The 22,383-nt window shown below is 36.3% G+C and overlaps 1 protein-coding gene across 8 annotated transcripts in view; it reads left to right on the top strand.

The window, feature by feature from the left end:
* IL1R1 (interleukin 1 receptor type 1) overlaps positions 1-8,678 on the top strand; it is a 116,354-nt gene extending 107,676 nt beyond the window's left edge. For 7 of the 8 annotated variants that reach the window (XM_054577980.1, XM_054577976.1, XM_054577973.1 and 4 more), the window contains 5 exons: positions 1,340-1,454; positions 2,229-2,380; positions 4,442-4,585; positions 5,326-5,493; positions 6,054-8,678. In XM_054577980.1, coding sequence (XP_054433955.1) covers positions 1,340-1,454; positions 2,229-2,380; positions 4,442-4,585; positions 5,326-5,493; positions 6,054-6,475 — 1,001 coding nt within the window. In that variant the 3' untranslated portion in view covers positions 6,476-8,678. The remainder of the gene's footprint in view (positions 1-1,339; positions 1,455-2,228; positions 2,381-4,441; positions 4,586-5,325; positions 5,494-6,053) is intronic. The other variant, XM_054577974.1, reaches the window with a different exon arrangement.
* Positions 8,679-22,383: the final 13,705 nt, after the last annotated feature.

Below are 22,383 nucleotides of genomic sequence, written 5' to 3'. Positions count from 1 at the left end.
ATTCTACATCCAGATTTTTATTTAAAATAGTACTTAAGGGTATATATAATATTTGCTATTTATGGTGGAAGATAAAAGAGGCATTCTTAGTTATAAACTAACAGGTGAAAACTGAAAATTGAATATAGGCCAATATAATCTAGAGCAGTATTTCCAACCTTTTTTTTTTGTATTATTGTTCCCCTTTAGATCTGAAAAAACATTTTTCCCTAGTCATCTTCTTCTTTAAGTTAATACCACAGATAGTGTTATTTATCTGTTGATGTACTATGACACTTTGAAGGGCTACAAACTTGCAACAGCTAAGATTGTCTTGCCCCCATAAAACTGTAAAACAATACAACAGTGAAAGTATTTTATGCTCCAAATAAAGTGTACGTGGATATTTTCATGATTTGGTGTGAGAGAGATATTTTAGGAAAAAAATAGCAAAAACAGATAAACAGTAATAAATTTGACCAAACAAGAAATAAAAATATCTGTACCAAGGACTTTTTATAAACAAAAATGAAATAAAAGCAACTAATGCTGAAGGATTTTTGGAATAGTTTTCATGTATAATAAAGAATTAGTACCCTTAATGAATAAAGAACACTTCCATATCAGTAAGTTTAATATGAGAATGTGATTAAATAATGGATAGTAGGGATAATAAGCAGTTCTTAAAGGCAAATGAACACTGAATGTATGAAAAACATGTCAGTTGACTATGAATTGAAGAAATGCAGGTGAAAATTTAAATGAAATTTTTTTCTTTTCTGAATTGGCAGTGGCTAATCTGGGAGTTGGGGAGGTAAATGGCAGTTGCACACACTGTTGGGCAGTGTGGAATTATAGTCTCATTTGGGAGGGGTTGGTCAGATTTTAAAATGTGCATCACCTTTTAACTGAATTTTACATCCAGATTTTTATTTAAAGTAGTACTTAAGGGTATGTATAATATTTGTGTATAAGAATGTTTATTGGAATAATAACCACAGTAATGAAAAATTAGAAACAAATTGTGTTTAACATTAGAAAAGTAATTAATCATATTGTGTCTGTATTGTGGAATACTAAGCAGCCCTGAAAGGCTAATGGTGTAAGCCAGCATTCCCAATGTGGTAACCATTACAAATAGTAGACAATATACCTCATTTTAAAAAGCGCATTTGGGCAGAGAAAAGAAATGAGATGCATAACATTACTAACAGTGGTCATCTCTGCATGGTCGTTTTAAGGGTGATTTTTCTTTTTCTTTGTGCTTTCCTATAATTTTAAATTTTTATTCAGTAGTCATTTGTTAATACAGATAGGTAAAATCAGTTAATGCTATGATTAAAAATACATTGCCTTGCAGGATCCCAACTACAACTGATATGCAATGTCACTGGCCAGTCCAGTGACTTTGTCTATTGGAAGTGGAATGGATCAATGATTGATGATGATCCAGTGCTGGTGGAAGACTATAGACTGTAAGTATGCTGAAAGCCAACCTTGCAGTTGAGAAGTTCTGGTGCTAAATTACATGTTATACTTTATATAACCTTGTGGTTTAACCTAATAGCAAAAGTTAGTTAACAGTTGATTGATTTTTATCCCTTTGTTGCCCACACTGAGTTTTGCAAAGCTAAATAGGATTTTTGACATGTTGTACATTTAAGATAAGAATACACGTCATTGTGGTACAAATTCAGGACCATTTAGAAGGCTTTCTCTTAAATTAGTTAAATACGTTGCAACCGTCCAATGAAGCAATTTTCCTGAATAACCTTCATGTTATTCTATTTTTTAAGTAGTCTAAAACACTCATTAAATGGGATCAAAAATCATACACTCCACTTTTCAAGTCTCCAGTGGCTCCCTGTAAGTTCTGTAGGGATACGCTCCTGACTCCTTAGTATAACATTCTGACCCTCTGTCACCTGGCTACTCTACTCTTGTTCCATATATTCTTCTCTGCTCCATGGAGACCAAAATGTACATGTCTCTATTTTTCTTCTTGGAAGCTGGTGATTCTAATTCAATTTCTCTACTGCTGAGTCTTTTACTGACAGTGGCCCTAGGGCTATTACATCTCCCATCACTGTGGCTAACAGCCTGATTGTCACACCTGTGTTTAGGGCTCATGGTTACTTCTGCTGCAATTTATGCAACAAATTAGGAGATAAACCATGCACATGTGTCTTATTTGTTGTTAATGCAGTTTATTTAAACAAGTTTATTTTTTCTCTCTCTCTTTGGAACAGAGTGGAAAATCCTTCATCCAAAAAAAGGAATACAGTCATCACAATGCTTAATATTTCAGAAGTGAAAAGTAAATTCTATCTATATCCATTTACCTGTGTAGCCAGGAACACATATGGTATAAATGTAGCATATATTCAATTAATATACCCAGGTAAACAACAAAACTATTTGTTAGAAATGTAATTTTGTTTTAGCATGGTAAGAGTCTGTGATCTTGAGGTTTGTTATGCTATTTCCTCTACCCAAACTGCTCTTGGATTCCTGTTAACCTGGATAACTTCTTTCCTTTTTTTCTTTTCTTGGCTGAACTATTTCTTCTGTTAGGGAGCTTTTCTGTCCTGCTCTTTGCCAAAATGGAAGAGGTTAGGGCCTCTGTTATGTGCTTCCACAACACTGTATATCCCCATCACAGTATTTATCATGCTTAGTTTTCTTTACTTGACTATAAATTCTGTGATGGTGCAGGCCATTTATTTTACTACTTATTCTATTTCCAGAACTAGTAGCAACTTAAGTGTGATCATGGTAGGTATCTAATGAATATATTTAGGTGAATGATGGATGCAGAGGGGAAGTCTAAATATCTACTTTCTGGAGAGGATGTCAAAAGTTACTGATTTTCATCAGTTGTATAATCTTTAGACATGGTATTAAGAGTATTTGTGAAATATTTTAAGATTAGTTGTAGTTAAATTGAAATAGGGTATTTATGAGTGTATATATGAAAGACAATCTAAACAGACAAACTATTAGAACTGTAAGTGAATAGCAAGGTCTAGTCTACATATATATGTAATATTTCTACGTATGTTTGTAAGTACCAACAACAAACCAATACCAGTAGGAATTGAATTGAAATGATAACCTTTAAAGTAGCATAAAATAAGTTATCAAAGTCATAGGAATAAACCTAGCAAGGGCTGTTCAAGACCTCTGTAGTATAAACTAAGAAACAAAAAAAATTATTGAGATAAATTGGAAAAGACCTAAACAGATGGGGGAATATACATTGTTCATGTATTGAAACACTCAATATTAAAAAGATTTTAGTTGTCCCCAACTGAATTTATAGATTCAAAACCATTCCACTAAAAATCTCAGCATTATTTGTGCAAGTATGGGTGTGTGTGTGGGTGTGTTGTTATAGGCAGGCTTACTCTAAAAGTCACAGGGCAATATAAAGGGCCAAAAATACTTTCAGGGGTATCTAATCTTTTGGTGTTTCTGCACCATACTGGAAGAATATGAGTTGCCTTGGGCCACCCATTAAATACATTGCAACATGTAACCACAAAAAACATCTCATAATGTTTTAAGTAAAGTTACAATATTGTGTTGGATTACATTCACAGCCATCCTGGGCTGCATGTGGCCACAGGTTGGACACCCCTGATGGTCTTGAATAAAAACAGCAAGTCTGGAAGATTTATACTATAGGTATCATGATACTGTATGAAGCTACAGTTACGACGTCTATAAACATAAACTATCAATTTAGTCAATTGGCTGTTAGTCTGGAAAATGGTATATCTTGATTTCTACTTTATACCCATATCAATTGCAGATAGATCAAAGACCTAAATTGAAAAAATAAAATAAGAGAGCTTTTAGATTCTCTCTTCTTGATGCCTCTATGGCCCCTGACATTTAGAAGTCACTTTCTTCTTTCTTTATTCTTCTTTTTTACATCCCCCTTTTTACCTCCCCTTCACCTTACTCCTCTGCCCCTCCTGCTCTGTAATCAATCACTTAATGAATAATTAGCAAGTGAAGCCCAGAAAATGTGGAGTGTGAAACATTTTGTGTGGTATCCCTAGCTTCTTTTTTTCTTTCCATCAGCCTTTACCTTTTCCCACCTGACTCTTCTACCTCTAGGAACTTTAGTTGGCTTTTGAGTGACTTTGACTCATTTTACTATGGAATACTCTAACCTATGGTCTTTGTTATTTTTCTATAAGGTTGTATATTATACTCCTTAGGTAGAATTTTAATACAATACACCTTAGTTTTTTTGCATAGCATCCATTCTATGTGGCATTGTGCATTAATATCCATTATTAAGTGATAATGAATGGGTTAATACTATCTGGGATTTGGGACTCCAGGCCAGTCCCAAATGTGGTTTCTCTGGGATGATGATGTTTAATTTGCTGTGCTCAAATTTTAGTTCTTTTGGTTTTAATAATTTTTTTCCTCTTTTTTTTTGCTATAGTTTCCAATTTCCAGAAGCACATGATTGGTATATTTGTCTTGTTAACAGTAGTAATTACAAGCTCTGTTTTCATCTATAAAATCTTCAAGATTGACATAGTGCTTTGGTACAGGGATTGTTGGTATGATTTTCTCCCAAAAAAAGGTACAATTTTATATTCAGTGGAATGTTTTCTTGTTGAAGAGAGGGGCTAATTAAGAGATGTAGAAGATAACCAAGAGGGATTTACTTAAATTTTAAAATGAAATGTGGCATACATTAAAATAGTAGTTATTTTTATATTTAATTATAATTTCATAATTGAACAGACTGGAAAGCATTGTTTTCCAGGTTACTGCTTTAGTGTTTGTAACTGTGGGATAAAGGCATTTAGAGCATCTGTTTATAAGTCCATTTATTCAGAAACCATTGTTGAGGACCTTCTCTGTGCTGGGTACAACACAGATCACCCAAGATTTCCATCCAATCAAAGACAAGACTCAGTTTTCATGCATCAGAGAAACACTCTCCTCTTTAAACCTAGCCAAAAAAAAAAAAAAAAAAGTGAATACTACAATAATATATAAAAGGGAGATTGCTAGAATTCAGTGCTGTGACATTTGGGGAAGAAGATAAGAATTAGAAAATAGTTCCCATACTGAGAGGTAAAGAACTCTGCATTTGAAGTGACTATCAAATAATAGAAGAATAACGTGGCAGTAAAAAAAAATAAATAAATAGAAACTTGTAAGAATAGAGCACTTTAAAAAGGTTTGATACATTTGGTATTATGGTTTCATTCATACCATTATATGAAAAAAAATTCATTCTGAAATGCATGTTTGCAATATTGACTTTACCAAATCTCTTTCTTGTGGCCCTAAAATATAACATTTTCCCTTTAGTTTCAGATGGAAAAACCTATGATGCATACATACTATATCCAAAGACCCTTGAGGAAGGGTCCACCTCTAACTCAGATATTTTTGTATTTAAAGTCTTGCCTGAGGTCTTAGAAAAACAGTGTGGATATAAGCTATTCATTTATGGAAGGGATGACTACGTTGGGGAAGGTATGAACATAATGGGAAGAAGTAAAAATCTTGTTTTGAAACAAATGTAATTATTAAATTAATTGGGTTAATTAAGTTGGATTTCATCTTTCTAGAAGACTAGCATAGGCACACATATTTGATAATTTTAAGAACCTCTTCTATGGTGCATACTGATGGTTTTCACATTATTTAATGCAAAATATTTACTTATATTTTGTTGAAGTTAATTAAGTTGTATTTTATTTTGGAAAACTTAACAATTAGTTAGATCTGAAAATTGCTTTAAACCAATATACTAAAATAGAAGTAGTATAGATCAACTGGTTTAACAAGGTTTTTAGATTTCCACTGAAAGTGTTCTGAGTCCTAAGTGAAACATTCAGATCTAGTGGGTCAATTTTTTTTTTTTTTAGCTGGTCTCTAAAATGGAAACCTCCTTTAATCTGAAATAAGGCAAGAAAAAAAGAGTGTTAGAGACATGGGGGATGTGATGGGAGGAAACTTCTGGGGTTTTAGTTCTGGAGAGAATGATTATAAATAGAAATTTTACTTACTATGCTGTCCTTCATGTTTTCCAGACTTTGTTGATGTCACTAATGAAAACATAAAGAAAAGCAGAAGACTGATTATTATTTTGGTCCAAGAAACATTGGGATTCAGCTGGCTGGGGAGTTCATCTGAAGAGCAAATAGTGATGTACAATGCTCTCATTCAGGATGGAATTAAAGTTGTCCTGCTGGAGCTGGAGAAAATCCAGGACTATGAGAAAATGCCAGAATCCATTAAATTCATTAAGCGGAAGCATGGGGCCATACGCTGGTCAGGGAACTTCACAGAGGAAAGGTCACAGTCTGCGAAGACAAGGTTCTGGAAGAATGTCAGGTATCACATGCCTGCTCAGCACCAGGCCCCTTCATCCAAGCCCCCATTGCTATTCTCAGCCACCAGGCCAGATGCCAAGGAGAAACTGCAAAGGGATGTGCACATGTCTCTTGGATAGCAGGAAGGACCTTGGCCAAGAGTTCCTCGGATGACTCCTGTTTTAGGGCATTGCACATTGGGCCGTTTACAATCCAAGGGTGGGACCCTGGTCCAGTCTGGGGTTTACAGGGTCCCTTGAGTAGCCAGTGAAGTCCCAAAATGATTGATACTTCTCCGAAAGTATAGAAGTATTCTTGGAGAACTTTCCACTTGCCTTGCCTTTTTCATATGCATCTACAGCCAGCAATCAGTTTCTAAAGACTGAATCTCATTTATAGACCTTTAAAATTGTCATTTCAATGAACAAGGGGATTCTCTCCAGGATTCTAAGATTTTGAAATAACCTTAGCTTTCTGCTGGAGAATTTCAAAAACAAGAATAGCAGAGAATTGATCCCCTTTAATACATTTCCCCCTGGAATGATCACTCTGTTCAACCTTATTTCTCTGACTTTCACTTGACTCATTACTTCTTTGAAAGGACAGCTGTCAAGTCACTTCCTCTTCCCACTGTGTCATACACATGGCCCACAGATTAACCATCCTGTCTGAAACACTGCTCCCATCATCTCACTCTTGCTAAAGACAATTCCATCTCCAAGTGGCTCCCCTGGTTCAGGAGCTAAAGCCTAAGTTCTCCCATTAATGTTTCACTGATGCACCCAAACCTGCAGCCTGTCCATGCGGCCATCTCCTCTCTGACCTGCTGTGTGAATTCCCAGGTCAGCCCATGTGCCTTTGAACCTGCCCCCAGTGCTCCTCTACCTCTGCCTCCTTCCTGTCTTCTCTGAGCAGAATGCCTTCTGGAATTTCCTCTATCTGACTGGAATTAAAAACTTACTCCAACTCTGTTTTCCCAAAAGACTCCTCTTTCAGTCAATCTGATGGTACTTACAGTTGGCTGTCACTGTGTGAGAAGTCATTCTATTTCCTGCTGAAGCCCTGCTCCCTGAGGTCTTGCTGCCCACAGTGCGTTCACAAATAATTTGCACACAGGACATAGATTTGTATAGTACTTTGTACAAAAATATCCAAAGATTGCCTTATTTCATATTTGCAATCATCTCGATTTTATAGAGAGTAAGTGACCTGTGGTAAAACAATTACACTCTGTCCTGGGCTTGCACCTCCCAAGTGCTGGCTTCTACGACAGCGTTCAGAAGACTTGATCTCAGGTCCATATATGTCCCTTTCACCCCGACCTCAGCACTTTTGTTGGAAGAAATGATAGTTTTCTAGGATAATGGCTGAGTCAAGGCATGCTTCTAATTAAGAGACCAAATTTCAAACTTTTGAATGTTGGAATTTACAAAAATTATGTTAGAATTTATGAAAAATTTTCTGCTTGTATATATGCATTCCCTAAAGATAAATGCATCTTGGCAAATAGAAAATGAGAGCAAGCTGGGTTTTCCAGATATAAAAAATAATTTTAAAAACTTAAAAAAACCCTGGAAAACTGAAAAGTCACATGCATGTGCTGTTTACTGAAATCGTATGGACATGGGTAAGCCTTCTGTTTTTTGTATTTTTAATACTTAGTATTATAGTTGAACGCAAACTTTTATTTGGTAGTTTTTTCGCCTCAAAAGTAGTAAGAAACAATTTAATATTTTGGCTTTCCTCTTTCCACCTCTTTTGTCTTGGATTCCCTCCAGCAGCCTGAGTGACAGTGCTGTTTCCCAGTTGCTGTTTTTAAAGAAAGTGCCTTCTTTCCATCTGGCAGCACACAGACCCTGCAAGCAGAAGCATTGGGGGTGGAAGCAGGGATTGTCTCCTCCAAAAAAGGCTGATCAGATGATTTAAGTCGTGCTGAGCATGTTTAGTCGGTCATCTGTAAATATATTTGCATGTCTAGTTCCAAGAAAGCCAATTTTGAAACTGAGAATTAGCCGCAAAATTGGCCAGAAAGTAAGGAGGATGGAAAGCAACCAGGAATGAGCAGTGGTGTTACTGGCATTGCGCCTGGGATTTTGGGAGGGACAAGAATTAGGGAATATGCCTAGGTGGAGGAAGGGCCCCAGTAGGAAGGTGGGATGTCACACTGTCACTCCCATCTGTGGTAGAGGATTCCAGAGGAAGGAAGTAGCTACACTCCTGGGAACTTCCTTTGTTTTATTGTTTTCCCCTAAAGCCTCTTCCTTTTAGGACTTCCCCGTTAATTAGATTTTACTGCATTTTCTGATGGTGTGTATATGTGTGTGTGTGTGTGTGTGTGTGTGTGTGTATATATATATATATTTTTTTTTTTGTCTGAGTGTTTAAGAAGTTTGCACATACACTAAAGTGATTCATGTCAAGTTGTTAACATTTGCTTAGCAGAATTCATATTTTCATTCTCCTGACTCTAATTTACTTGCAATTAAAGTAAAAGTATTGAGCCAGTTTTTTAAAGGACATTTTTGATAAATTATATTTGTACTGGTTAATAAAGAACGGTTTTTTACAAACTTGTGTGTATAATTCTGCGGCAGATACCAAATATTTTTATATAGTAAAAATACCAATTATGTACAGCATATATCATTGATCAATGGACTATCCTTGTTTTCTAATAAAATTATGAAAACCGGGTGTTGAGTATTCTCATGAAAATCTGTTTCCTTGCCCACCCTCTCCTGGGCTTACCTGCACATGCCCAGGTCTCATGGAGAGGTGAGGAGTATTAGCCAAACGTTGAGCCCTAACTTCCATTTGTAGCCTCAACCATACTCTGTTTACTTGCTTTTAAATGGATGATAATACACATTTTATTATTATTAACCCTTTACTAGACCAGCAAATAATGTCAATATTTGTATAGACTTTTACATTTCACAAAAGGGTTGACTCATGAGATAAACATAGTTGGCAGACTGTGTCAAAAATGCAAGCTCTAATGTGTACAAATCCTAGTAATCAGCAAGCCTTTTATACCCACCTGGTCAGTGCCTTTTAATTCTGCCTCATGGCAGTTCTAACAAGCAGACAATGCTGTTGGCACCTACTAAGGTAGCAGGTCAACTTAGAATTGGGGCAGGGGTCGACTATAAATCCTGCCTCCACCATCTACTTGGTATGAAAACTTGGACAAACTATTTGAGCCCGTTTCATCACCTAAAAAATGGATATAATACCTAATTCATAGCATTGTGTAAGGATTAAAAAGGTGAAATACATTATGGCAAACACAGTGCATGTATACAGCAGGTCCTCAGAAAATGGTAGGATTGTTGGTAGCAATTCTATGAATAAACTTTGTTACCTCAAGTCATAGTAGAATCTGCAAAAGGAATGGATAGAGAGTAGATAAAACTAGAAGTGGCTATTGATACCAGAGAGGAAGAAAAGGAATCCTAAAAATAAGGACAAGTACAAGATAACCAGGTGAAGTTGTGTGATGAAGAATCTTGGAGTTCTTGTCTCCCCTCAGCCCCAGGAGTTCTTGTTTCGCTGACCACTGGTGGCCAACAATTAAACATTCACAGTGGTCCTCTGCCAGCCCCCAATTTTAAAGGATATTTAATGACATAAATAAATTTGTTTAACACATTCCTGAGGGACTTTTCAATAGAAATAAAAATGTAAGCACTTATAAAAATATTAGAATCAACTCTTCAGAAAGCTAGCCTGTACAGAATTTCTCACTGGGAAAGTACAGAAAGCTTTCACCAGACAGTATTTTGGTTATTTTACCACCTAGTAATTTTTTTAAGGTTTTATTTATTTTATTTTTAGAAAGAGGGGAAGGGAGGGAGAAAGAGAGGGGAAAAAGCATGTGGGAGAGAAACACTGATCAGTTGCCTCTCATACATGCCCCGACTGGGAACCAAACTTACCTAGGCATGTGCCCTGACCAACCAACTAAGCCACACTGTTCAGGGCCAGCTAATGTATTTTTTAACCATCAGAAAAATCAATACTAACAGCCATCTAAATGCCTTATTTTTGTCATGAGAATTTTTATTCCTCTTTTTACCAGATAACTTCCTCAGAACAGCTTTTATTTTATTTTGTTTTGTCTTTGGAATAATTTCACCAGTTGGTGCCAACTGGTGGAAAGAGAGCTGAGTATACATTCCTGCACTGTCACAGCTTTGAAACTAGAGCAAAGCACTTGTATATTTTGAATCTCAGTTTTATCTGTAAAATAAGGCTTCCAATGTTTCAAGGTTTTATATGTGAAAAAGGCCCTCTATAATAACTAAGATAGAATTTCAAAACAAAATATATTTGTAATTGATTTTTAGTGGCAGAGAGCGAGAGAGAGACATCACTTTGTTGTTCCACTTATTGACACATTCATTGGTTGATTCTTGTATGTACCCTGACTGGAGAGCGACCCAGCAACCTTGGTGTATTGAGACAGTGCTCTACCCAACTGAGCTATCTGGCAGGACCAAAATATATTTTCTTAATTTTACTTCTTGGTCAGTTCACATAAAACACAAAAATATATTTATCCAAAATGTATCTTTTTTCAAATTCAAGGGCTTTGGCGGGAGAGCAGGGCATATAATCTTGGTGTTAATTTTTTAAAATGATGAGTACTCTTAATACAATTTTAACAAGTCAAATCTGTTTTGGTATTTTTGACATAGTGGGTTTTCCAAATATTAATTGAAGGACTTTAAAGTATAAGCATTCTACAATTATAAATCAGAGATTTTCTTAAGCTAATATGTCAGGAGAAAATCTTTTCACTTTTAAGGCAAGAATCTGTGAGTCTGGTGAATTTGGCATCTGTGGAGGCCACAGAGTGGGTGGTAGGTGGGGAAGAGAGTGATCAGGGGTTGGAAGGGGGAAAGTTGTTTCTTTTTTTACTAAAAATGCACAAATGAATCATGACAATAGCAAATATCCAAAATATATGAAAAATAGATTACACTTGAAAAAACTGTACATGGGAGACAGGTGGAAAGGAACTTTTTTGGTGTAATAACATTTTACAACCAAAATATGAAGGGGGTGTGTGTGTGTGTGTGAGAGAGAGAGAGAGAGAGAGAGAGAGCGATTTAGGGAGAACAAGAGTTACAGGAAATAGATGACACTCTTTAAAATGAATATTAATCTTTCAAAACAAAAACACTCCCATCCTAACACACATTGCTCAGGCTTCTTTTAAGGAAGGCTTGGCTAATTAGAATACATAAATCCTGTACATTGAATATCTACCTATGAGCCCAAACATTAATACAGCAGATACTAAAATTTGCAGCAGTTGGACCAGTTGAACCTGTACCATGTGATTCTAGACTCACAGGGTCCTGTTGACTTAATTTGCACTGCACTCAACCAGTTCAGAGATTAATTATTCAAGAAGGAAAGTCAATCAAGCTTGCTTTTCTTAGAACATTTGACCTAAAAGTGATCACAAGTATCACTTGTTCATGCTTCTGAGTCTGGGACAGATTACATGGATACCATTCCACAGTATTTATTAGTCTCACATAAAACTTATCCTGAGATGAAATTCCTCTGACTTCTTTAGTTGGAGAGTATTGCATGTTTAAGTGCCCTTGTGGGAACCCACTTCCCCTTCTGCCCAAGTGAAATTCAATCTGGCCACTCTCATCAGCCATCTTACATTACTTATCATGCTTATTCTGAGACAGAGTTTAGCTTTTTGTTCACCCTGTGTCTGTGGACAGTTTTTTTGTCATGTGATACTGCATAATTCTGCCTTCTGTACTATGTTTGATTGCTTCTGAACTCTTTCTGGACCCCAAGTTTGCCTTCAAATTCTAAAATGTAGGGGAAATGATTTTGTTCTCGTTTATTTTTGAGTTGTTTAAAAAGTGCTAACCAGGTGCCTAACATTACACTAGACACTGAGACAATGACAAAATACGAAAACACTTTAACTATAGAGAGTAATGTGAAGAGAAAGTCGTTCAGGAAACAAACTCATCTGTCATAGAATCTTAAAATCCCTGACTGAAATATGTAGACTTTGTCATTTGGACTTGGTATTTGGGAGTTACTGGAGGTTCTTTGATGGGAGAACTTTGGGAATAAAGAAAGCTGACTGAAGGGGCACTATTTTGCAGGGGAATTAGGAAGGAGTAAAAGGTTAAAGAGGGAGACCATTAGGAAGCTGGTATAGTAATCCCTCTGTGAGTTGATTGTATTAGGAACATTGTTCTTCAGTAACGAAAAGAAAACTATGTATTATGAAAGCACTATTAGTTGGAGAGAATGCAGAGATTTGTGAAAACTCTAAGGAAGGAAAGTGTCGCTCAACTTCACAAACTAAAGATAATTATTAACACTTCATTGTCTTATAAATATAACAGATCATATAATATTTGGAGGTTAGTACCCTAACTTTTTTTACTTAGTAAAAATATTTTCCCACATTACTACTATTGAAATATGATCTCTGAGTGATCACTAAGTCTATAAAAATGGATAGTCCATAATATAGGCTGCCTGCTTAGGTTGGACATAGTTCCAGTTTTTAGCTATCAGTGGTCAAAATGAAATAATCATCCTTGTCCCAATATCTTTGTCCAATTCCCTGATGATTTGCTTCATATACATTTCTAGAATCAGTGGGAAGGAGGGCAATAGATCTTTTTGGGTTCTTGACTGATTGTGTTCTGTAACACTCATTTTTAATCTTTGCCAATTTGTTAAACAAAAATGTACCCTTAATGATAGATTTTTTTGTAAGTTAAATAATGTGGTTGAAAGTTTGAATTAATATTGACTTTTCCTAGGGTAACTCTTTGCGCCTAAATTTATTACAACCTTAAGTTAGTTACCACGAGGCCTGAGAACAGAGCAGAGATTTCCTGATTCCAAGATAAATGATCTTTTTGACCAAGAACTGTTACCAGATGACATTGACTAGGGATAAATATAAGATTTGCAATAAGGAAAGTCTAAGCACAGTTGGAGAAAGTATGGCATGGCAGCAACAAAAGTGAAAAATTTTCATAGGATATTAGTGTGCAATAATCCTAGAAGAGATGAATGAGCAATGTGGGCACAAAAACAAACCAAAACAAACACACACAAACCCAACCAGACCATTGGTTATATTAATACAAATCTAACATTCAGAATTGAGAGATGAAGGTTTCATGAAGGTTGCAAGGGTCCTCTTCCTTTTTTTTCTTGATGAGCCTGCTTAAAGGCTTACTGATTTTGTTTATCTTTTCAAAGAATCAGCTCTTGGATTTGTTGATCCTTTGAATTGGTTTTTAGTCTCTATGTCATCCAAATCTGCTCTGATCTTGATTATTGCCTTTCTTCTATTCACTCTGGGCTTGCTTTGTTGCTGTTTCTCTAGTTCTTGAAGCTGGAGGGTTAGGTCGTTTATTTGATGTGTTTCGATCTTTTTTAGGTAGGCCTGTATTGCTATGCACTTCCCTCTCAGGACTGCCTTTGCTGTGCCCCATAGGTTTTGGACTGTTCTGTGTTCATTTTCATTTGTTTCCAGAAACTTTTTGATTTATTCTTTGATCTCATTTGTTGACCCATTCATTCTTTAATAGCATGCTCTTCAGTCTCCATGAATTTGAATGTTTTTAAGTTTTTCCTTGAGGTAGGTTTCTAGTTTCAAGCCCTTGTGGTCTGAGAAAATGATTGTTATCATTTCAATTTTCTTGAATATATTGAAGCTTTTTTTGTGTCCTATCATGTGGTCTATCTTTGAAAATGTTCTGTGTACTTTTGAAAAGAATATGTATTTTGCTTTTTTGGGATGAAAGGTTTTATATATGACAGTTAAGTCCATTTGATCTAAGCCATTGTTCAATTTCACAATATCCTTCTTGTTTTGTTTGGAAGAGCTATACATTTTTGACAGTGGGGTGTTAAAATCCCCTATCTGTGTGTTGCTGTCTATATCTTTCTTGCAGTCCTCCAAGATTTTCCTTATGTATTTGGGTGCTCCTATGTTGGGTGCATATAGGTTTACAATGTTTATGCCTGCTTGATGGATTCTTCCTTTGACTATTATGAAGTGTCCTCTGGGTCTCCTTTTATGGCCTTTGTTTTGAAATCTGTTTTGTCTGGTATAAGTATTGCTACCCCTCCTTTTTTTCCCCCTGTCTATTTGCTTGGAATATTTTTTTCTATCCCTTTATTTTCAGTCTGTATAGGTCCTTTGTTCTGAGGTGGGTCTCTTGTAAGCAGCATATGTGTAGGTCATGTTTTCTTATCCATTCAGCTACCCTGTGTCTTTTTATTGGAGCATTTAATCCATTTACATTTAAAGTTATTATTGATAGGTATTTATTCCTTTTTTCATTATGTATCTGTATTCTTCTCTTTCTCACTCATTTTCTTCATCTTCTTAAAGCAGTCCCGTTAGCATATCTTTTAGTGCTGGTTTGGTTGAGATGTATCCTTTTTGCCTTCTTTTGTCTGGGAAACTCCTTATTTTACCTTCAATTTTAATTGAGAGCCTTGCTGGGTAGAGTAGTCTTGGCTGCAGGCCCTTGCTTTTCATTATTTGGAATATTTCTTGCCATTCCCTTCTGGCTTGCAGTGTTTCGTTGAGAAGCCAGCTGCTAGCTGTATTGGGGCTCCCTTGTATGTTATTACCTGTTTCTCCCTTGCTGCCTTTAGGATTCTCTGCTTGTCTTTGATATTTGCAATTTTAATGATGATGTGTCTTGGAATGGGCCTCATTGGGTCCTCTTGCATGGGACCCTCTGTGCTTCCTAGACTTGTATGACTTTGTGTCTCCTCAAATTAGTGAAATTTTCCATCATTACTTTTTCAAACAGACTCTCTATCCTGTGTTACTCTTCTTCTGGTATCCCTACTATACAGATATTATTACATTTCAGGTTGTTCTGCATTTCCCTGAATGCCTCTTCATTCTTTTTGAGTCCTTTTTCAATTTCTTGCTCTTTCTGGAAGCTTTTTTTCTACCTTGTCCTCCAGTTCACTGATTTGATCCTCTGCTTCATTGAGCTGCTTTTGATTCCTTCTACTGCGTTCTCCAATTCAGAAACTGTATTCTTCATTTCTTTTTGCCTCTTGTTGATAGTTTCTATGCCTTTTTTTCATGCTGATATAGTTTGCAAAAAAGTTTCTCATAGTTTCCCTGTAGTTTTTGGTAATTGTCATTGACCGCTCTGAGCTCACTGAGCTTCCTTAGGACTGTTGTTTTGAATTGAATATCTGAGAGTTTACTTGTCTCTATTTCATTTAGTTCTCTTTGTGGGGATTCCTCTTTTCCCTTCAGTTGAGGAGTGTTTATTTTTCTTCCCATTTTTGTGAGACTCTTCTTTCTTGCTTCTGCTTCTTAAATGGATCTGCCTTGACTTCCTGACTTTGTGGTGTGAACTTCTATGGTAGGAGACCACTTTTTTTTCTTTCTTTCTTTCTGGATCTGCCTCTGATGATGTCAGCTGTTGACCACATCTGACCTTAGGCAGTCTTTAAGAAACTTCCAGGAATCTACTGTCTGTGTCTGTCTTCTCCAGTTGTTTATCTAGTCACTCTGCCCTCAGCAGTCAGGGCTAGGCAGAGTCCCTCCTGTGGGTCGGGCTATTGTGTCCTTTCACTTTGCTGCCACTCAGGGGATTAGTCTGCCTGAGCAAGATGGCTGCTGCTGTATGGGGGAGCAATCAGCACTGGGATCTCCCAGCTACTCCCTCAGTTCTCTCCCCAATGCCTCCATCTCCAGAATTTCCTCAATTGTCTCTAGATCACTCGGCATCCCCTTTAGACAGGGATCTACTATCTGTGACTGCTGGTCTATACTCAGTAGTCAGTCTTGCCCAACACTGGGTGGGGTCCGAGCCTCCTGGAGGTTGGGCTATTGTATCCTTTCACACTACTGCCACTCAGGGGAGTGGTCTGCCTGAGCAAGATGGCAGCTTTTATGTGGGAGAGGAGTCAGCATGAGGATGCCCCCGGCCACTCCCTCAAGTCTCTTCCCAATGCCTCTGTCTCCAGACCCTCTTCAAGCATCTCTAGACCACTCTGTGTCCCATTTAGCCAGCGATCTACTATCTGTGACTTCCACTCTGTACTCAGTACCTGGGCCCGTGCAACATCGGGCCGGGGCGAGCCTCCTGGAAGCATGGCTATTGTGTCCTGTCACACTGCTGCTGCTCAGGGGAGTGGTCCGCCTAAGCAAGATGGCAACTGTGGAATGCGGGATGAGTAATCACTGGGATGCCGCAGGCCACTTTCTCAGTCCTCTCCCCAAAGCCTCCTTCCCCAATCTCTTCTCAGGAGGCTCAGCCTACTCTTCTCCTGCCTCCGCTGGAGACCAGGTAAGTGGCTGCCACTACAATTTTTTGCGTTGGCCCTTTAAACAGCTCCTTACATCTCCAGCCACCTGCCTCTGGCAGAGAGCACAGCTACACTTTTTACAGCTGGCTATTGTCTGTGTGCTTTTTGGGCTCTGGTGCTATAGGCTGGAGATCCCACTTATGGTATAGACCCTGCTCTTCTCAGGGGGGTCCAACTGGCTGTTTCAATATCACTCTGGTGCTGCCGCCTGTGGCTGCCTAGCCCATCTTCTCAAGCTTCTACCTCACTCCTTACCAGTTAGGTTGAGCTAAAGCCAATTCCTCTGTTGGTCCAAGGTTTTAAGGCTCCTTTCTCACTATTGTTTGGCTGTTTTCCAGGTGATTTCTCCACAATTTAGTTGTAATTCCAGCTTGGTCCTGGGAGGAGATCAGTGTGACTTCCACTCACTCTGCCATCTTGAATCCTCCAGCTGTGGGTTTTTTATATATGACCTTTATTATGTTGAGGTACTTTCCTTTTATACCCATTTTATTGAAAATTGTTATCATAAATAGATGTTGTATCTTGTCAAATGCTTTTGTCTGCATCTATTGAGATGGTCATATAATTTTTATCCTTCATTTTGTTACATGGAGTATCATGTTAATTAATTTGCAGATATTGAACTATCCTTGCATATTTGGAATCAATTTCAATTGGTGGTGATGTGTGGTCATCTAATGTATTGCTGTATTGTTTAGGATTTTTGCATTTCTTTCTGTCAGAGATATTGGACTGTACTTTTTTCTTGTGTTTTCCTTGTGTGGTTTTGAAATCAGGATAATGTTGGCCTCATAAAATGGGTTAGGAAACATTCCCTCCTCTTCACTTTTTTGGAAGAATTTGAGAAGATCCTGAATGTTCAGTTGAATTCATCAGTGAAACCATCTGGTCCAGGATTTTTGTTTCTTGGGGTACCTTTGATTACTATTTCAAATTCCTTACTACTGATATATCTGTTGGATTATCTATTTCTTCATGATTCAGTCTAGGAAAGTTAAATGACTCTAAGAATTTATCCATTTCTGCTAGGTTGTCCAATTTGGTTGTGTATAGACATTCATTAATATTTTTTATTATTCTTTGTATATGTATGTGATACCCATTGTAACTTGTCTATAATTTCTAATTTACTTGATTTTCTCTCGTTTTTTCCTTAGTGAATCTAGCTAAATTTTTGTCCATTTTACCTTTTCAGAGAACCAGTTCTAAGTTTTGTTGTTCTTTTCAATTGTCATTTTAGTCTATATTTTATTTATTTCTGCTTTTATTTTTATCATTTTCTTCCTCCTATGGACTTTGGGCTTTGTTTGTTCTTTTTCTAGTTCCTTAAGGTGTAATGTTAATTGTTTATTTGAGATTTTTCTTGTTTCTTGAGGTAGGCCTATATTGCTATACACTTTCTTCTTGGGACAACTTTTGCTACATTCCAAAAATTTCAATATGTAATATCTTAATTTTCATTAATCTCTATATATATTTTGATTTTTTCTTTTATTTCTTCACTAACCAAATAGCTGTTTAGTAGTATGTTGTTTAACCTTTACACATTTGTGATTTTTGCAGCTTTTTTCTTGTACTTTATTTCTAATTTCATACTTTTGTTAGAAAAGATGCTTGATATGATTTCAATCTTAAGTTTATTGAAGCTTGTTCTTTGTCCCAACATATGTTTTTTCCTTGAGAGTATTCTATGTGTACTTGAGAAGAATGTGTACTCTCTTGCTTTTGGATAGAAAGTTCTGTAGATATCTATTAACTGTATCTGGCCTAATATGTCACTTAAGGTCAATATTTCTTTGATGACTCTCCATTGGTATAAGTGGGCTGTTAAAATCTCTTACTATTTTGTTTCTATGAATTTTTCTTTAAGTCTGTTAATTATTGCTTTATATATTTTGGTGCTTCAAAGTTGGTTGCGTATATATTAATATATGTTATGTTTTCTGATGGATTTATTTATTATATTTGTCTCTTGTTACCTTTTTTTTTTCTGTCTTGAAGTCCCTTTCATCTGATATAAATATGACTATACCCAGTGTCTTCTGATAACATTTGCTTGGAATATCATCTTCTACCATTTCACTTTGAGCTTATGTTTGTCTTTAGACCTGAGATGCATACTCTGAAGAGACAGGTTATAGTTGGGTCTTTCTTTTTTATCCATCTAACTACTCTGTGCCTTTGATCAGTGAGTAGAGCTTATTTTCATTTGGAGAAATTATTGATATATGAGGACTTACTAATGCCAATTTATCTTTTGTTTTCTGATTGTTCTGTAGCTCCATTTTCCCCCTTATGCTTCTGTATATTTTAGTTTGGTGGTTTTCTATTTTTTTTTTCTGTTTTCTCTTTTTTTATGTTTTGTGTATCTGGATTTTTTTAATTTTTTTTAGCTACCACGAGGTTTATATAAATGTCTCATAGACAAAATAGTCTTTTTTCTTTTGATAGCACCTTATCTTTATTCGCCTATACAAGTTTTGTCCTTTTCCTACTCCTCTTTATATGTTTTTGTTGTCACAAATTATCTTTTTTATGTTGTATGTTTATTTCAAAATTGAAGTAGCTATAGTATTTTAATGCTTTTTCCCCTTTAACCTATATGTTATAATTAAGTGTTTAATCCCTTATCCTGAAATAGGGTTGCTATTTTCTGCCTCTGTTTGTCACCTTACTCAAAATTCTGTGTACTTTTGACATTTTTGTTTCAGGTAGAAGAGCTCTTTTCAACATTTCTTATAATGCAGATCTTGTGGTGGTAAATTCCTCAGCTTTTGTTTGTCTGGAAAAACTTTTATTTCTCTTTCATACCTAAAGAATAATTTTGCTGGAGAGGGTTTTCTTGGCTAGTGATTTTTATTTCAATATTTTAAATATATAATTTCTCTCTCTCTCTCTCTCTCTCTCTCTGTCTCTCTCTCTCTTTCTCTCCTGCAAAGTTTTCCCTGAGAAATCTGAGGAAAGTCTGATGGGGTTTCCTTTGTAGTTGCTCCCTTTCCCCACCTTTCCTGGCTGCTTTAAGAATTTTTTATCATCATCTTTGACAGTCTTCTTTTTTTAAAATTTTTTAAAAATCATGTTTAATCTATTACAGTTGTCTCAATTTTTCCCCCTTCCCCCCTCTACCCACCCCATCCCCATCCCCCCCTTTGACAGTCAATTCCCATTCTGTTGTCCATGTCCATGTTCTTTGCCTAGTCCCTTCCCCTTCTTTCCACCATTGTCCTCTTTCCCCATCACCCCTGGTCTCTTTCAGTCTGCTCCATGTTCCCATGCCTGTGGTTTATTTTGTTTGTTTGTTTATGTTGTTGAATAGAATCCACTTATAGGTGAGCTCATATGGTATTTGTCTATCACCAACAGGCTTATTTCACTGAGCATAATATTTTCCAGTTCCATCCATGTTGTTGCAAAATGTAGGATTACTTCCTTCCTTGTTTTTCCTTTCTTTCTTCCTTTCTTTCTTCCTTCCTTTCTTTCTTTCTTTCTTTCTTTCTTTCTTTCTTTCTTTCTTTCTTTCTTTCCTTCTTCATTCCTTCCTTCCTTCCTTCCTTCCTTCCTTCCTTCCTTCCTTCCTTCCTTCCTTCCTTTCTTTCTTTTAAAAAATGCATATTGATTTTATTTTTTTAAATTTCAAAATCCATTATAAAATATTAAAACATTTAAATCCATTATAAAGTCTCACCAATTAAAACAACATGACACCAGCAGAGGAATAATCCAGTGGATCAATGAAATATAATGAGTCTTCTAGAAATAAACGTATATATCTGTCTAACAATGTAATATATGATTAAATTGATATTTCAAATCAGTGGGGAAAATAAGACTTGTTCAACAAATAAGGTGCATGGATCATTATTACTTTAAATGGACCAAATATAGAGCCCTATTTCACACATTATACAAGAAATATTCACATAAGTTAAAAATCAATATGTAAAATCTAAGGAGTTTTAGGAGAAAATACAAAATAATATTTTTCTTACCCTGAAGCAAAATATTCAAACCCAGAAGCTATAAACATTGACAATATGACTATATTAAACATTTAAGACTATATAGTAATATACATATAAAAAAAGTTAAAGGACAAGTAATAGAATAGGAAAGTATTTGCCATACATCTAAAAAAAGGTTAATAATTTCGTTTTTTTTTTTTTTTTAGGGAAAAAGTTATACAAACCTTTAGTCAATAAATGGATAAAGAATACCAAAAAGTCACTTTAAGCTTTTTAAAAATAATTGAAATATGCAAGAAATATACAAAAACAGGTTTAGTTTCAACAAATAATGAAGGAACAATTAAAATAACATCATTCTCACAATCAGATTAATAAGTATTAAAAATATTGGTAGTATTGAATATTGGCGACTGTGAAAGGCACTGGGTATTCATAGACTTCTTTTTTCATGTTAAAGCAGTCCCTTTAGCATACTTTACAATGCTGGTTTGGTGGAAGTGTATTCTTTTAGCATTCTTCTGTCTGGGAAACTCCTTCCATTTTAATGGAGAGCTTTCTGGGTAGAGCAGTCTTGGTTGCAGACCTTTGCTTTTCATGACTTGGAATATTGCTTGCCATTCCCTTCTGGTTGCAGTGTTTCTGTTGAGAAGTCAGCTGCTAGCTGTATCAGGGTTCCTTTGTATGTTACAACCTGTTTCTCCCTTGCTGCCTTTAAGATTCTCTGTTTGTCTTTGATATTTGGCATTTGAATGATAATGTGTCTTGGAGTGGGCCTCGCTGGGTTCCTCTTGAATGGGACCCTCTGTGCTTCCTGGACTTGTGTGACTTTTTCATTCTTCCAATTAGGGAAGTTTTTTATCATAAGTTTTTCAAACAGGTTCTCTGTCTCTTCCTCCTCTTCTTATCCTTCTGGTATCCCTATTATATGGATACTGTTATGTTTCAGGTTGTCCTGCATTTCCCTGAATGCCTCTTCATTCTTTTTGAGTATTTTTTCAATTTCTGGCTCTTTTTGGGAGCTTTCTTCTACACTGTCCTCTAGTTCACTAATTCGATCCTCTGCTTCATCTAGCCTGATTTTGATTCCTTCTACTATGTTCTTGAGTTCAGAAATTGTATTCTTCATTTCTTCTTGCCTCTTATTGATAGTTCATATGTCCTTTTTCATGCTAATATAGTTTGCAGTAAGTTCCTCATAGGTTACCTGTAGTTTTTTGTAATTCTCTCTGAGCTCACTGAGCTCATTGAGCTTCCTTAGAACTGTCCTTTTGAACTCAGTATCTGAGAGTTTACTTGCCTCATTTCATTTAGTTCTCTTTGTGGGGATTCCTCCTTTCCCTTTGACTGGGGATGTTTCTTTGTCCTCCCACTATTTGTGAGACTCTTCGTTTTTGCTTCTGCTTCTTAAATTGATCTGTCTTTATTTTCTGACTTTGTGGTGTGAATTTCTATGGTAGAAATCTGCTTTTTCTTCTTTTAGATCTGCCTCTAATGAGGTCATATGTTGATCCTGTCTGATCTTAGTCTGTTTGAGACTTCTAAGAATCTACTTTCTGTGGCTGTCTCCTTCAGCTATAATGTAGTCACTCTGCACTCAGCAGGCTAGCTTAGACAGCCAGGTCAGGGTGGAGTCCCGCCTTGGGGCTGGGTTATTGGGTCCTCTTATGCTTTTGCCCCTCAGGGGAGAGGTCTGCCTGAGTCAGATGGCTGCTGTTGAA

The sequence above is a fragment of the Pteronotus mesoamericanus genome, unplaced genomic scaffold, assembly GCF_021234165.1.
Source record: "Pteronotus mesoamericanus isolate MK-2021 breed Mesoamerican mustached bat unplaced genomic scaffold, CSHL_Meso_final contig_48, whole genome shotgun sequence".
Classification (NCBI taxonomy): Eukaryota; Metazoa; Chordata; class Mammalia; order Chiroptera; family Mormoopidae; genus Pteronotus; species Pteronotus mesoamericanus.
This window is presented reverse-complemented; position numbering and strand designations above follow the sequence as displayed.